This window comes from Argentina anserina, chromosome 6 (assembly GCF_933775445.1).
Source record: "Argentina anserina chromosome 6, drPotAnse1.1, whole genome shotgun sequence".
NCBI lineage: Eukaryota > Viridiplantae > Streptophyta > Magnoliopsida > Rosales > Rosaceae > Argentina > Argentina anserina.
The window spans coordinates 32,349,968-32,366,670 of NC_065877.1; the positions used below are offsets into that span (position 1 = coordinate 32,349,968).

Genomic DNA, 16,703 nt, shown 5'->3' on the forward strand with positions numbered 1-16,703 from the left:
CGATTAGAACGCGTCACATATCCCCGAACTCGTATCGACGAGCTCTACAACTTTCTTGAAGAAAGTTTTAGCAACCGAGCGACGAAATAAAAGTCGATAAATTCGTTCGGAAACGTAACGTTTTCTTATTAAACGTTCTCGGAACGTTTCCGTTTCCGTTTCGTAACGTTTGCAAACAAATCAAATTCATTTAAACTGAAATTCATGTCTTTATAGAACTCAAATTAATTCAAATAATGTATTGAAATTTAGGGTTATTATATATATATATATATATATATATATATATAGGCTCATCACTGTGATACAATAGACTATGTCAGTATTACATTATGTTTTTTTTTTTTTGAGAAAAGTATCAGTATGTATTTGGTTGAACAACAGCACGGAAATTGTACAGAAATTGAGTAAATCTCCGGCCTGTCTCAATTTTGTTTGTTTGATTTCGATCACCTCCTTTTTAGCACCTTGAAACTGATACAAAAATTAATGAAATTTTCGAGATCCCCTTCAATCCTCCATCTTCACAGGTTCTCTATAATTACGTACAATACACAATCCGATCCGGTAATAGAAAATCACAAAAGGAAAGCAACTAAAAAGAAAATTCTGTGTGCATATCATATAGATATAATATCAAAGTAAAAGAAAGGGCATTTTAAGTGATGTTGAGCAATTTCTTTTGGCATTGGAATTGATACCCAGCAGCTGGTTTCTCTCTGCCCAACTGAGAATCGCCGGAAGCCTCACTTCGGCTGATATCCCGATCACATATCTCTCAGAAAGATTCTGGCACGTCTTGCAGAGCAGGCATCTAACATGCCGGAGAGCCAAACAATTAGCCCCATGAACAGATTGGTCGCATTTCCTACACAGATACGCATCATCTGCAAGGCAATACAACGACGCCCTTGAACTGCAAAGCTCACAAGAAACAAACCCTTTTGAAGCTTTTACTGGAATGACCTCTTCTTGTACACCTCTACACATTTTGGAAGCTCAATATGATCATATAATGGAGGGCCAAGAAGTTGGAAGAAAAAACCAGTTATTTATAAGCAGTGATAGCTCTTTGGCATTGGGATGTCAACGTACACTCGCATAAATACAGTTCATGAAGATGAATCCTGTCCTAGAATTTCAAAAGTCTTGAATGCAATGACATCTAAGCCACTACATGACACCAGAGTCATGGTATTTCTTTTCTTAAATATTCACTTGCTTTGTTTCCCAAAATATCAAAGCATAAAGACTAGTAAACTTGTGATGCAGAAAAGCTTGGACTTTTAAGTCTTGAAAGGGGAGCCATACGATAGCTAATTGTAAAATAGGGGATGCAAAATAATTAAGCAGAGAACCACTAGTTTTGACAAACAGAAACCACTAAACATGATTTAACATATTTGAGCTTATAAGAGATGCTTGGCAGAAGATTATGAGCCATGATTTTTGTTGTTGAGTGGTTACCCAGTCAAGTCAGTAACCTAAAGAAGCAAAACTTATTGTAATTGTATGGTCTATATTTAAAGTCCTTGCATTAAGGACCTACCAATATTGTGACAGAGTTGCACACATTTAGATCAACTTGATAATGATACTCATTCGTTTCTAATTAATTGGATCCCGTAGTCATGGACAAAATGTTTTGCCTACCGCTTATTGTTTTAGCGTTGCTACATTGCTCCACATGTATGGTTCAAACTGAAGGCTTCAAGCTCTTCTATATACGATGCCATGTTTCCATAAAATATTCCGATCCGAAGAATCACAGATTCCTGTGAATAATGGCAAGTAATAATTCATGAAAGGGATTTAACCAAAAAAAAAAATTTCATGAAAGGGAAAAGATTGAACTACTGTTCAATTTACGTCGCACCAAAATTGATTTCGTAAGTTTTATAAACTATAAAAACCTACCGACAAAACTTATAAAATTGTATTTCATCAGTTATCCATGTCATTATTATCAGACACCTTAGTACCTCAATCAAAATCCTTCTTTTATAATTATTCTTCATTGAGAGTTTGAGACAAGAGCGCAACCAAACTATTTGATCAGTCATGTAGCTTCAGCAATTAATATTCACTCTCTGTATGTATAGATGAACATCAATTTAATTGAACACACCTGATCAACTTGATTGAACCAATTAATTTGTAGCTCTAGCTAGAGTAAGTATCCTATAAAATCACAAGTCAGATTTCTATATATTCAAGGGGGACATCCATGGAAAAACAACGAGCTAGGAGTAGTAATTAACTGTAGTATTATTGATGGAGTTCTTGAATGTCTGAACTGTCTTTGCACATATCTGATCGACCATGCATGCATGCAAGCAAGTTTGAATTAAAAATTCTCAGAAGTATGTGAATTCCACGTACTCGATCAATCCATCAACCTACATAATTCTCGTGCAGAAGCACATACTCTCGGCTACTATACACCAAATTTAATCATATTCTTTTCCACAAGTTCATAATATCTTCGAGGTTCAATCGCAACACCATTGACAAAAGTTTTATTCGTGCTTCCAAGATCCACAATATAGGGCTTCACTACCTTCAACAATGTACCATCACGTCGCTCCTCTTCCACCCGCCGGAACTGTATAACGGCATGTTGCTTGCTGCAGGTGGGGTGGTCTATAGGAACATCCGCCACCCTTCTTTCCCTTCCGAAAAGGTAACAGCTCCGCCGATATATCTCAATCGGTTCGCAAACCTCTTCACCACCCTTGAAAACATACGGCCGCTACTTTACATCACGCCGTCGCGCTTCCCCTGGCTTCGTATATAGTAGCATTACACCATTACTTCTATTGGTTTCTGCAGCAAGTTTTCCCGATAGCTCAAATGTAGGTCTCTGCTTTCCTTGTGCCATCATTACACAAACCGTAGAACGGCCAACTCATGTTTATATAGAACACCGTCACATCGGTCTGTCCTAATTGGGCTCATATATTATACATTGGGCCAGGCCCATAAATATCAAATGGACCCAGAACCCGGATCCCTTAAAATCGACTGAGAAGTTGCAGTTGAAGTTTGGGAAAGATCTTCATCTTCTTCATCTTGTCACTCCAAAATCGTTTTGCTCTGAACATTTTTGATGTACCAAAAAACCCAAAGAAAGGTTAATTCGGTAATTAAGGCGATTCGATTCTGGTATCTCTCGCTTTCTTTACCTTTCTCAATGCCCAAAGCCCTAACACCTTCTCGCCTCAAGGCCCTCCTCTTAGTCCTCTCTCTCTTCTTCAACCTCTGCCTCCTCTTCTCCCTCCACGCGCCTCAGTTCCATCTCACGCGCTACTCCTCCTCCTCTTCATCTCCCACCACGCGCCGCCACCTCGTCTTCGCCATCGCGTCCTCCTCCCTCTCCTGGCCCCGCCGCAAGCCCTACCTCCGCATCTGGCACTCCCCGTCCTCCACCCGCGCATTCGCCTTCCTCGACCGCCCCGCCGAGCCAGGCTCCGGATATGACGACGGTGGCGGAGGCGCGGCGGAGATCGTCTCCGGCGACACCTCCAGGTTCCCGTACACCGTCAAGGGCGGGCTCCGGTCCGCGATCCGAGTGGCGCGCGTGGTGAAGGAGATCGTGGACCGCGGCGAGGCGGACGTGCGGTGGTACGTGTTCGGCGACGACGACACGGTGTTCTTCGTCGACAACTTGGTGAGGACGCTGGCGAAGTACGATCACGATCGGTGGTACTACATTGGGGGAAACTCGGAGAGCTACATGCAGAATGTCAAGTACGGCTTCGACATGGCGTTCGGCGGCGGCGGATTCGCCGTATCACATTCTCTGGCTAAGGCCTTGGCTAGGGTTTTCGACTCGTGCTTGATGAGGTATGGCCACTTGTACGGCAGTGATTCCCGCGTTTTTTCATGCGTGGCGGAGCTCGGCATTGGCTTAACTCATGAGCCTGGCTTTCATCAGGTATTGAATTTTATTTTATTTTGTGTAATTAATTAGTTATATGATCGTTTAACTGGAAATGTTTTAAGTTGTAGTTGCTAGCTTGATTCGGTTGCTTGGTAAAATTTCGGTTGAAATTAAAAGGTTAGCAGGTGGTGATTGTGGTAAAGTTTGATTCTTGTAGTTATTGTTGGATGATGTGTAGTTATTGTATGCAATGCGTGATGTAATGCAGTATACAGTTGTTATCGGATCGTGATATATCGTTGCTGAAACTTGTATTATTATGAGGTTGTGTCAGGTCGATATGCGGGGTAATTTGTTTGGAATGCTATCCGCACATCCATTGTCACCTTTGGTTTCGCTTCACCATTTGGAGGCTGCAGATTCGATTTTCCCTAACATGAACAACACTCAAGCTTTGGAACATCTTTTTAAGGCGGTGAATGTTGATCCTGCCAGGATATTGCAGCAAACTGTATGCTATGACCGTACACATTCATTGACTGTTTCGGTTGCATGGGGCTATGCCATTCAGGTGTATGATGGAAATGAGCTTCTTCCGGACCTTCTTTCCCTGCAGAGAACATTTATGCCGTGGAGAAGGAGCCGTAGTGCTGAGGCAAGTCAGTACATGTTCAAAATGAGAGATTATCCTAGAGATGCATGTAAAAGGCCCACTATCTTTTATTTGGAAAGTGTTGGCTCTAATAAGCATGGCATCTGGAGCAACTACGCTAGGCACAATGTGGAAAACTGTTCCAAAGAAAATGCAATAAGGAACCTGGAACATATCAGAGTTGTGTCGCAGAAGCTAGAGCTTGATGTTGAAGAGGTATTATTTAATGGATAGTAGACATTTGAAACTTTTAACAATGTGTAGTTGGGTTGATTTAGTATGCATCTAACTGATGTTTACCCCTCGCAATCCAGATGAAGGCTCCTCGTCGTCAGTGCTGCAACATTGTGCAACCGTCTTTTAATGAGTCAATGACTATCAATATTAGACGTTGCAGAGATGATGAACTTATATCCATGAATATCTAGCATCCATCCCTTGGAACAGTTGCACTGAGAATGGAGGTATATGCAGAATTCGGAGAATTTGAACTAATTGTGGTTTAGTGTGGATTGTGGAATCTTTTAAAGGTAAATATGTTTTCATTTATGTACTAACTTTAAAATTGTTTGGGGAGTATTGGGTGCATAAACTTCAATTCATTCTGTATGAATACTTCCCATTTTGTTTGTGTGAATTCATTTTATTGCATATCTGCTTGGTGGTAACAAAATTTCATATCTAAAAACTTCCTTTAAAAAAAACCATAATCTTTTTGGTTCTTTGATGCTATTAATGATCACAGCTTTGATCATAGTTCTAAAGATAAAAAATGAAGAAGTTACGTTTACCTTATTTTCCAAGTTTATTATTTTGTTACTTGGTTCTGTGACACCAGTTATCAGTTTTTAGTGGTTGAGATTCCTAATGTTTGTTGTGCAATGACATGTGAGTGATAATGACCATTAAGTAACCTGTATGCAGCTGGAATTATGTTTTCTGCTGTCAGGAGGAAGGCGATGTGCTGGGAGCTGACCATTTGCCTTCAAATCAACACATGGAGCAAAATTGGAAAATTATGATTTTGAATGAGTCCTCTGAAAAGAAGAATGCTAAATGTGTTGGAGTCTCTTGTCAAAAGGAAGCTATGAGAATCTGCAGCTGGTTGTTTTTTGGTGTCTGATGAGGTTCACTCTTAAATTTTCCACTTTCTGGCATCCTTTATCTTAGAAATTTCATGAATAGAGGGAATGTAACAATAACATCAACCGCCTATTTGCTAATTGCTAGTTTATGGAGATGAACCCAAGTATATGTGGAAATGTAGGATTTTGAATTGACTAATGAAGTGAGGTATGTATTCATGTTGTAATCCATTTTGCCACGTCTATTATTGTCAAAGGAGTTTGTGCAGAGTAAGGATTTTCGAGAGCACTGTGATTATAGTCTTCAATTTGTTGTGCATTTCCTTTTTGACGATGATGACATTGATGATATTTGGCTGACTTCTGAGAGGAAATCAGTGAATGTGTTATCCTGGGTGCCCTGTATACTAAGTTGAATATCCTCCATGGTCTGCCAACTCCCTCCCAGTTTCTTTTGTAGAGATCATTTGCTTCACTTTCCTTGGTCCTGTGCAGCAATTCATTACATATATGCATATGCTTCTTTTCTCTTTGGAGTATGCAAGTAACCCAGCTCCCGAGTTTTCATAGTATCTGTGGCTCTGTGCAGATCCTACTTAGATGTGAGGTGTATCTGACTTTTGCGGACCTAGGTAAATCTCACTGGTAGTTGGTTGTGTGCTTCATCATATTATTAGTAAAAATACTTACTATATTATATGCATTTATGCTTAAGGTTCTATTTAGGCTATTAACTATATCCGTGGATATGACCTTGATTTGATTTAAACATCTACGTTGCCAACGTTGGGATGTTAAATAGTTATAGTGTAAAGATATACTTGCGGCAAAACATAAGCATACGTTTAATTGTTATCACTCGAAAACCGCGGGTTAGGAATGGAAAAGCAAACCGAAACTTAATTAACAGTTTTGGAATCGGTTCTTTATTGCTTAGCCCGTTATAAGTGTCTTAGGCTTGTTGCTGAAGGTGCTGCGTTTTTCACGCTTTGTATGAACACAAACCATATGATATTTGCATAACTCATTTCCTAATCACATGAATAGCATATAGATATAGATAGATTATATAGATGGATACAGAGCCCTCTTCTTCCCTGGTTTCGTTGGTGCGCTTTTTCCACAAATCCACAATTCATGAGTCATGCCATTGCTACCAATTGGAGACTTGAGTTGAATCAGTCGTAGGTACACCTCATGGCGGGTTTGGCAAGAGAATGGACTCTTGAGTGGAAAAGGACCAACCCCATTACAAAGTTTGCTACTCGGTCATGCCATTGATCACGGTGCCTAACAGTTCCGCGATATGTACTAGCTAGAATTTACACGTCCCTATTGTTCTTTCCAAAGTAGAGATCAACAATCTCTCTGTATTTCTTTGTTTCTTTTTTTCTTCACTGCATTGATCCTAAAAAAATCAATAGACTAAAATGCATCTTTTTCCGTCACCCTCCAAAACCCAAGTTCCTTCTCGCTTGATTAACCTCTACATAATCTCATCTTCTGTCTGCACGCTCCTTTTCATATCATTCTTCCTGGTGTTCACAGGCTCCAAGCTATCGTCCATTTCGTCTCAAGATGCATATGCTGCAACTCCTACTTCTCTTGACCATGTTGTGTTCGGAATTGCTTCCCACCAGAAATCGTGGACGACTCAGAGGAAGGAGTATGTTCGGCTGTGGTGGAAGCGCCATTCCATGAGGGGGTGTGTCTTTCTTGATAGCCTTCCACCTGATCATCAAAACCACACCAATGATACTTCTCTTCCTCCGGTTTGCATCTCCGGGAACACTTCCGGATTTCGCTACACGCACAGAAGTGGTGTTCGGTCTGCAATTCGGGTTGCACGAGTTGTTTCTGAAACTGTGGCACTTAACCACTCCAATGTGCGGTGGTATGTTTTCGGAGATGATGACACGTTTTTCTTCCCGGAAAACTTGGTGAAGACTCTTTCCAAGTATGATCATGAGCTCTGGTACTACATTGGCGCCAACTCAGAAATCTACGAGCAGAACAGAATGTTTGGATTCGAAATGGCTTTTGGTGGTGCAGGTTTTGCTATAAGTTCCCCTCTGGCAAAAGCATTGGCAAAGGTGTTTGATTCATGTATACAAAGATACCCACATCTCTATGGAAGTGACTCAAGGATTTCATCTTGCTTGACTGAGCTCGGCGTTGGCTTAACTCATGAGCCTGGTTTTCATCAGGTACTACTTTCTTACCCCCTAAACTTGTAACTCTCATGTCAGCCATTTCAGTATATAATCGTTTTATTGGGTTGTGAAATTGAAATTGCACAGAACGATCTTCGTGGTGATGCGTTTGGCGTTTTGGCTTCCCATCCATTATCACCCTTGTTATCCCTGCATCATCTTGATCACATAGACCCTATCTTCCCCACCATGACAACCATGCAAGCCCTGCAGCATTTTCAAAAAGCTGTGAATGTTGATTCTCAGAGGATTCTGCAGAAGGCTGTTTGCTACGATAGATGGTTTTCATGGACAGTTTCAGTGTCATGGGGTTATGCTGTTCAGGTATACGGAAACCATATGCAACTGCCTGACGTCCTTCCAGTGCAAGAGACATTCAAGCAGTGGAGAACTGGACCTGTTTTGTCCGGAGTTTATACCTTTAATACAAGAGAACCTCACACGGATCCATGTCGAAGACCAGTTGTTTTCTTTCTTGATCATGTGTCGACGAGAAAGGATGGAACCATGAGCATCTATAAGAAGTCTTATGAAAATTGCTCATATGACATGGCTTCCCCAAGGAAGCTTGAGAAGATCACAGTGAAGTCACAGAAGCTGGACCTTGACATCAAACAGGTATAACTTACAACATTGCCTTGTTATTATTATTTTTTTTTGAAGATGCTTATCCGATACTAATTCCATTTTCTCTTGAACTAAACAGTTGCATGCTCCCAGAAGGCATTGCTGTGACATATTACCTTCTACTGGTGGGAAGGTGATGGATATTGCAATCAGAGAATGCAAAGATGAAGAACTGATATACATGCATTAATTCTCAGTTGTAAAAAAAATGTCTGCAAGTACGTAGTGTATCACAAGTTACAGGTATATTGTTACTGTATCTGGATGAGGTCTATACAGCTAGCATAATAATGCTTATGAAAGTTCATGTTCTCTATTCCTATTGAGTTTTTGACGTACACGCCAGTTTAGTTTTGAATTTGACTGCTTCCCTAGATTGGATGGAGATGTTAAGGAAACTACAAACCTAGACGGGCCTAAATTCAAGCAATCTGACTTGAACATTTTCAAATGTAGAGTAATCACTAAGCAATTAAGGGAAGCAATTTCGGGTTTTGAGAGATTCTAGGTCGGAAAACATGTGAGATAACTTAAGAAGCGGGTCCACTTCAAGAAAAACTTCAGAAGCAGGTCATAGGCTACCGGGTAATTTTTCTCTTCATTTGGTTTTGGCATATATAGTTTTATTAGAAAATAGAAAATTATCATCCCCATGTCTTCTTAGCTATTCGACACAGTGCACAACTGGATCATAAAATATTTTCAATACATATAAGTTTGCATGATTTTCTTTTTAACGTATAAATTGAATGTTGTCGCAACTTCATACTTCATTTAAGTTTTGAGCTGGAGTTGAAGAAGAATAAAAATAATGATAAAACCCCACAACACAGAGCAATATTATCTGAAGGTTTCAAAAGAAATCTTTCCCCATCATGAATCGAAGACATTCGAGCATTAGCAGATCAAATCTTGGCATAGGTATGAAAAAATGAAGTACTATGATCTCCATCAGTGAGTCATTTTACGCGAGCTCTTTCTTTCCAAAAGCATTCTTGCATCTTCACTGCATTCAAGACTCAAGTTGTTCTTAACTTTGCATGAGATTCTTATTATTCTCATTCTCAATGGGGTGCTTATGTGCGAACAAGGTATCATATTTCATCTAATTGCAAGCTGGGTTATCGGAAATCTTCGATTTGTCCAGGTTTTTGGTCAATTGCTTCTCACTTCAAACAAAATTATCGTTGGTTAATTGGGGATGGAAAGTCGGTTAGTTTTTGAAAGGATAAATGGCTTGAGGCTCCTATGCTAGAGACTTTGGGTATCTCAAAGTCTAATAATTCATGGCATCTTCCTCTATTATTTTCTCACACTTTTCTAGTATTGGATGAGCAGATTTCTGATATGCCCCTTCCTCTCTCTGATGAGCCTGATATGCTTATTTTTGAAACCCTCTTCCTTTGGTGAGTTGAGTTTTTCTAGTGGATATGATTTTATGAGGTATCATCTCCATGTGAAAGAGTGGGCATCTCATATATGGCGGTATTACATTCCTCCACGTTACTCTATTTTGGTTTGGAGAATTTTATTTAACCGACTACCTACTGATGATAAGGTGCAAATATGTGGAAATCTTGTGGTCTCTATTTGCCAGCTTTGTTATTACTCTGTTGAGATTTCTTTGCACTTATTTTTACACTGCCCTTTTTCTCAACTTGTCTAGAAGTGGCTAGCGGTTCAGTTTGACACTTATTTTTCTACTTCTGTATCTCTGATAGATTTTGGGTAAGCTATTGCCGAAAGCATTTCTCCTCTAAGCTTTATAATTTGTGATTATTGGAAGACATGTTTACCTTTATGGCTTTATGAAAGGCTTGGAATAGGTAAACTTTGACAATCGTGCCCATGTTTTCTCTAAGTTGTGTTGCTCAATTATGGCTTGGATTTGTCAAATTATCTTTTTTGCTCTTGGTCACTTTGAAGGTGTTCTTAATGCTCTTTTATTGGCCTCTCTGGGTGTTGTTCCAAATCGGTGTAAGGCTCCAAAATTTCATCAGATTTAATGGCAGACGGTGATTTTTCTTTGGGTTAAAGTTAATGTTGACGGTTTGGCTAAAGGTTACCGAGGTCATGTAGTCTATGGGGGTGCTTTTCGTGATTCTTCAAGTGGTTTTTTAGGGGGTTTTTGTCAGTCGTTTGGATGAAATTTTTCATTTTAATTTGAACTTTATGCTATTATATTGGCAATTGAAAATTGTTTTAGCTAGAGATTGTTTCTACTTATGGTTGTAAAGTGACTTTGTAAGTGTGGTAGCCTGTTTTTCTTCCAGGTCTTTCTCTCCTCCATGGAAGTTGAGAGTCTATTGGCACAACTGCCTATCTAAAGTCTGATTGATATCCTTTCGCTGCAAAGCCTACAATTGTATCTTTAAAGAAGGAAATGTGGTAGCTGATAAAATGACCGATTTAGGCCTCACCAATGACACTTTTTCTTGGTATGATAGTCCTTCTAGTGCACTCGTTAACACTACCAGAATTAATGACTTAGACGACAACAACATTTTGTTACCTAAGACTCTATTTTCGTCGTCTTAAGCCATTAGATGACGAAATTTTCGTCATGTAAGTTTCGTCAACTAACCGCTGTCACCATAATACTTAGTTGACGAAATGAACTCATTCGCTGCCTAAGTAAGGAGTCAGACGACGAAATGATTCCTGTCGTCTGATAAATAAGATGACAAATGCTGATATTTAAACGACAAATCATATTCGTCGCCCCTTTTTGTTAGTTGACAAAACTATTATAATATTTTTCTGAATTTAATTTGTATAATGACCAATTTTATCTTCTATTATTATTTATTTTTTCTGATGCATTTTCGATATTATTTATAAATTTAATTATGGTGGGTAATTATATTATTCAATACATTAATTAAGTTTTATTAGTCTTAATTGTCCTCGATTAATCCACTCCCCACATTGACATTGACACCATTGAAACCACCACCACCACCCACTGCCCACCGTCACACACAATCAAATACAACGCCCTATTGCCTTCGTCCCCTTCTCTATTTTTCAAAATTCAAACACGACCACAACCTAAACGACGGTGCTCACACCAGATACCAATGACACCAACAAGCTTGGCAATAACCCAAATCACAATCGAGCTCGGCAATAACCCAGATCACAATTGAGCTCGGTAATAACCCAGATCACAATCGAGCTCGGTAATAACCCAGATCGCTAATCTCAATTTCGTTTTATAGAAAGAAATAATACGGACTTAATTACTTGTATAATGAATATATTCTCTATATACTATATCGATCCCTACATATTCTTTTTCAAAAAAAAAACCTATCCATATGTATCCAACTACTACGACTATTATCAAAATTTCCTACCATATATATAGATATATGTCCATAAGGAGATATACGTGCATATTTAAATTTTGGGTCCTTAAAAGTTTTGTTTAATTAGCAATATTAAACCTTATTGGAAAGAAACAAACGTAACCTTCTAAATTTATTAAAATTTTTAAGTCAGTCTTAATTTTGAACTTTATCAATACATCAATCTTTCATTAGTCTTAAATTTCAAAGTTTACTATCTAAATTTATCATAGTTCGTCTTAGTTGTCCTCAAACATCAATGGAATGCAATAATAATGTTTCCTAATAATACCCTATATTTTTAATCTTTTGCAATGTAAATTTCCATATTTATTGATGCATTTTTTTATATATGCATATTTAGGAGTTTCTGTTAATATATGTTAAATCGAAGTAACAATTTTTTTTTCTGAATTAAGGAATGAAATCAAATTCACGAATATCAATCATAAATAGTTTTTTTTAATGTAATATTCAAATTTAAAATAGAAGCACTAAATTAATTAGTCTTAGTTATTCTTTGATATAGCAATATATATATATATATAAACTTAAATTCACCAATATCAATTATAATAATTACCGTTGAATTTTTAAAAAAGTAATTAATTATCCTTTCCTAAATTAATGCACTACGTAATCTTGATTATTTTTTTCGTTCTGATTAATATATATGTTTTTTAATTATACTTCGTCGCTTAAGCTAATTTTTTTGTGGGTTTAGTAGTCACCAAGCCCACATAATGTTATCTTGTCACCTAAGCTCTAACTTAGGCCACAAATTTATGTTTCGTTGCTTTAGTGCCTACTTAGGTGATACAAAATATGTTTGTCGTCTTAGTTGTCACTAAGATGACAAAAATTCTACTTACATGACCAAAAAAGCTTTTGTTGTGTTACTCCGTCTTAGGTGACAAATTTTTTTTGTGTTTGACATGTAAGTGTTTTTTTTTTCTAATAGTGTAAGTTTTTACAAGCTGATTACTTGAGATTCCCAAATTATTGGTTTTCATAGTATGATGATATCCTTTTTGTTTCTTTAGGTTTGTTCACGCGGCAAGATTTTAATCTAGTCCCTCTTGCTATGTATTTATTTATATTTATTTATTTATTAATAAATAGAACCATACATGGGGCTAGGCCTCCCAATTTGGCTGGGTTCCATATTCCTTAAAAAAAAATATTGTCGCAATGAGAGGTGAGAAATTATTGTATATATTTGCTTTTCATCTTGAATATGTAAATAAACTTGGTGCTTTCCTTACCCGGGGCCTTACATTTGAGTTGTATGGATAATATATTGTAGGTCTGAGACCAGTTCTAAAATAATGAATTTTTCCTAGAACAGGAATTGGAATCAGAAACGAAAAAATGATCCGAATTTAGCATAATTTGTTTCTGGAACCGCAAGGAACCATAACTGCAAATATCGGGTCAATTTCTGAGTTTTTACGGTTCCAAAATTTCACTATAATAATCATATAAAATACCAACTTCAAAATACAAATACAAAATGTCAACAATCTCTCTAATACAATTACTCAATGATCAACAATTAACATACTGAATTATTTGTATAAGAATTGAGAGAGAGAGACTGCAAACTTAGGACAATTTATATTTTATGGAGTAACAAAATAATAGAGGAAGTGAGGGCGTAAGGCAAAGCAAATAGAGTTTTTTAGTTTATATAGTGATTAGTATGAGTCTAAAAAGTAAAAAAAAGTGACGAGGGAGGCGGCGACAAAAAATGTTTTTTTAGGGGTTTTTCTTTATATAATTGTGAAGACTCGGTTCTAATGGTTCCAAAATCATTTTTAAAAATAGGAACTGGAGTCAAATTGAATCGGTTGTCTCAGTGCGGTTCCTGTAGAGTCCGTAATTTATTTATTTTCAAATCGACAATTTCGATGCAGTTCTAAACGGTTTTCGTGTCTAAAATCTGAGGCCTAATATATAGTTTGATACTGAGTGTAGCTAGACACATTGATTCATTGAACACACAAGGGCTTTGCTTTTATTCTTGCAATGGGCAAGTTTTCTATAAGTTGATTGGCAATGAAGGAGTTGGCTATATATATAGCTATTAGCCTATTTTAGACACTGGCATTAACTGTGTACTATATAGCCTACATGAGATATCTTTGTACACTTATTTAATGAGAGAAGGTCATTATCTAACGATTACACATGTTGCAGGTAATTATACGCTTCTATTTACGAAGTTATCTTTATTGGTGGTAAGAGTGTTGCGCGTTGTTTGTCAACAATATATAATATTGAGAATGTAATTATATATTGGCATAAATGTCGATTTACACCCTAAATTTGGCTGAAATTGTCAATTTGCACCCTGAACTTGCATTTGAGTCAATTTACCTCCTAAATTTGGTAAAAATTGCCGATTTACACTCCGAACTTGTATTTGAGTTAATCTACCTTCTAAACTTGGTAAAAATTGCCGATTTGCACCACATCCGTTAAATTTAACTATTTTTATCCAATTTTGTGTCACATGTCATGCACATGAGGGGTAATGGTGTCATTTTCTATTTATATTTTTCTTAAAAACAAATAAAAATATTCTTTAAAATGAGGATTATTTTGTTAATCAAATTATTTATTTACATCTTTTTTTCTACCTACTTAACCTTATTTTGAATTATATATTCAATATACCCACCCATTCAAATATAGTGTGTTGTGTATAAATATATTTTTATATGTACACATTGTTAGAGGATGAACAAAATGAGAATAATAACAACGTAATAGAACAGAACGTAACCGTTTATTGATTGATAATGAGACAAATATATAGGCATTACATAACCACAATCCCGTAGGATTCGGAGTCCTAATCTATTACAGAGATGTGAATCTATATGTAACAAGAAACCTAATAAGGCTAAGACACACACAATGATAGAATAGTAATTCTCTCGGAACACACATTTATTTTTAATTTTCAATGTATTTATTGATTTATATTTTTTCTAATATCTTTTAACATACCATATCACATAAAATAATAAATATATAAATCAATAACATGTTTCGAAAAAACAAACATTGTAGCAAGTGTTCCTCTTAAGTAATTTTATTAATTTATTTCATTATTCAATATGAATAAATATATAATGACAATATTACCCCTTAAATGCATAACATGTGACGCAAAATTGGATAGAAACAGTTAAATTTAACGGATGGGGTGCAAATCGGCAATTTTTACCAAGTTTAGGAGGCAAATTGACTCAAATATAAGTTCGGGGTGTAAATCGGCAATTTTTACCAAGTTTAGGAGATAAATTGACTCAAATGCAAGTTCGGGGTGCAAATCGTCATTTATGCCTTATATATTATACGAAAAAATAAAGGCATAAATGTCAATTTGCACCTTAAATTTGGCTGAAATTGTCAATTTGCACCCCGAACTTGCATTTGAGTCAATTTACCTCATAAACTTAGTAAAAATTACCGATTTATACCCCGAACTTATATTTGAGTCAATTTACCTCCTAAGCTTGGTAAAAATTACCGATTTGCACCCCATCCGTTAAATTTAACTGTTTCTATCCAATTTTGCGTCACATGTCATGCATTTAAGGGGTAGTATTGTCATTATATATTTATTCATATTGAATAATGAAATAAATTAATAAAATTACTTAAGAGGAACACTTACTACAATGTTTGTTTTTTCGAAACATGTTATTGATTTATATATTTATTATTTTATGTGATATAGTATGTTAAAAGATATTAGAAAAAATATATATAAATAAATAAATACATTGAAAATTAAAAATAAATGTGTGTTCCGAGAGAATTACTATTCTACTATTGTGTGTGTCTTAGCCTTATTAGGTTTTCTGTTAGAGATAGATTCACATCTCTGTAATAGATTAGGACTCCGAATCCTACGGGATTGTGGTTATGTAATACCTATATATTGGCCTCATTATCAATCAATAAACGGTTACGTTTTGTTCTATTACGTCGTTATTATTCTCGTTTTGTTCATCCTCCAACAATGTGTACATATAAAAATATATTTATACACAACACACTATATTTGAATGGGTGGATATATTGAATATATAATTCAAAGTAGGGTTAAGTAGGTAAAAAAAAAGATGTAAATAAATAATTTGATTAACAAAATAATCCTCATTTTAAAGAATATTTTTATTTATTTTTAAGAAAAATATAAATATATAATGACAATACTACCCCTTAAATGCATGATATGTGACGCAAAATTGAATAGAAACAGTTAAATTTAACGGATAGGGTGCAAATCGGCAATTTTTACTAAGTTTAAAAGGTAAATTAACTCAAATACAAGTTCGGGGTGTAAATCGGAAATTTTTACCAAGTTTAGGAGGTAAATTGACTCAAATGCAAGTTCGGGGTGCAAATTGACAATTTCAGCTAAATTTAGGGTGCAAATCGGCATTTATGTCAAAAATAAACTAACATAGTACGTACTTACATTACATATATATACTGTATATGACTTATGATTAAAAATTATTGGGCAGTAGGCATGCACATTCATTTTCTGGCTTTTATAGAGGTGACCAATGCAAAATAGAAAAATCACATAACCCAAAAAATGAATGTACTACCTGTATTGCCAATTATTTCCTTATTTCTATAGTGGTCTCTCGATACTTCGTACATTTATGACTATCAGTTTAGGATGGGATCCATGTGAATATTTTTCGTAGTACGTGCGTATTATATATGAACGGTAGGGCATGCGATTCTTCCATCTTGCAGTAAGTAACCTATAAGGTCACATCAAGTCATAAATATGCATCAATTTACCAAACGCTAACTTAGCTTCAAATTGCAACTGTCATGCATTGTTCTCCTGCATTGCAT

General features: G+C 36.3%; 4 protein-coding genes across 4 annotated transcripts in view; 2 read left to right on the forward strand and 2 right to left on the reverse strand.

Moving 5' to 3' along the window:
* LOC126798936 (peroxisome biogenesis protein 22) overlaps positions 1 to 16,703 on the reverse strand; it is a 99,529-nt gene that overhangs the window by 21,745 nt on the left and 61,081 nt on the right. The gene's annotated exons all lie outside the window — the stretch shown is intronic.
* LOC126797324 (FHA domain-containing protein DDL-like) lies at positions 2,395 to 2,881 on the reverse strand. Its single transcript, XM_050523969.1, is given in 2 exon segments — positions 2,395 to 2,442; positions 2,444 to 2,881. Coding segments are annotated over 2 exon segments (486 nt in total).
* On the forward strand, positions 3,072 to 6,004 carry LOC126798926 (uncharacterized). The gene is made up of 4 exons (XM_050526019.1): positions 3,072 to 3,937; positions 4,218 to 4,751; positions 4,850 to 5,065; positions 5,460 to 6,004. The coding sequence occupies exons 1-3, from the start codon at positions 3,110 to 3,112 to the stop codon at positions 4,961 to 4,963; spliced, it is 1,476 nt and encodes a 491-aa protein (XP_050381976.1). The 5' UTR covers positions 3,072 to 3,109; the 3' UTR covers positions 4,964 to 5,065; positions 5,460 to 6,004.
* Positions 7,003 to 8,650, forward strand: LOC126798928 (uncharacterized). The gene is made up of 3 exons (XM_050526022.1): positions 7,003 to 7,827; positions 7,921 to 8,451; positions 8,540 to 8,650. The coding sequence occupies exons 1-3, from the start codon at positions 7,051 to 7,053 to the stop codon at positions 8,648 to 8,650; spliced, it is 1,419 nt and encodes a 472-aa protein (XP_050381979.1). The 5' UTR covers positions 7,003 to 7,050.

What these genes read in the sequence shown, in the direction of transcription:
- LOC126798926 (XM_050526019.1), top strand. Translation starts at nt 3,110, where the DNA reads ATGTACCAAAAAACCCAAAGAAAGGTTAATTCGGTAATTAAGGCGATT. An exon ending in ATGAGCCTGGCTTTCATCAG is followed by an intron (nt 3,938 to 4,217) that starts GTATTGAATTTT and finishes AGGTTGTGTCAG; the next exon opens with GTCGATATGCGGGGTAATTT. An exon ending in TAGAGCTTGATGTTGAAGAG is followed by an intron (nt 4,752 to 4,849) that starts GTATTATTTAAT and finishes CTCGCAATCCAG; the next exon opens with ATGAAGGCTCCTCGTCGTCA.
- LOC126798928 (XM_050526022.1), top strand. Translation starts at nt 7,051, where the DNA reads ATGCATCTTTTTCCGTCACCCTCCAAAACCCAAGTTCCTTCTCGCTTG. An exon ending in ATGAGCCTGGTTTTCATCAG is followed by an intron (nt 7,828 to 7,920) that starts GTACTACTTTCT and finishes GAAATTGCACAG; the next exon opens with AACGATCTTCGTGGTGATGC. An exon ending in TGGACCTTGACATCAAACAG is followed by an intron (nt 8,452 to 8,539) that starts GTATAACTTACA and finishes TGAACTAAACAG; the next exon opens with TTGCATGCTCCCAGAAGGCA.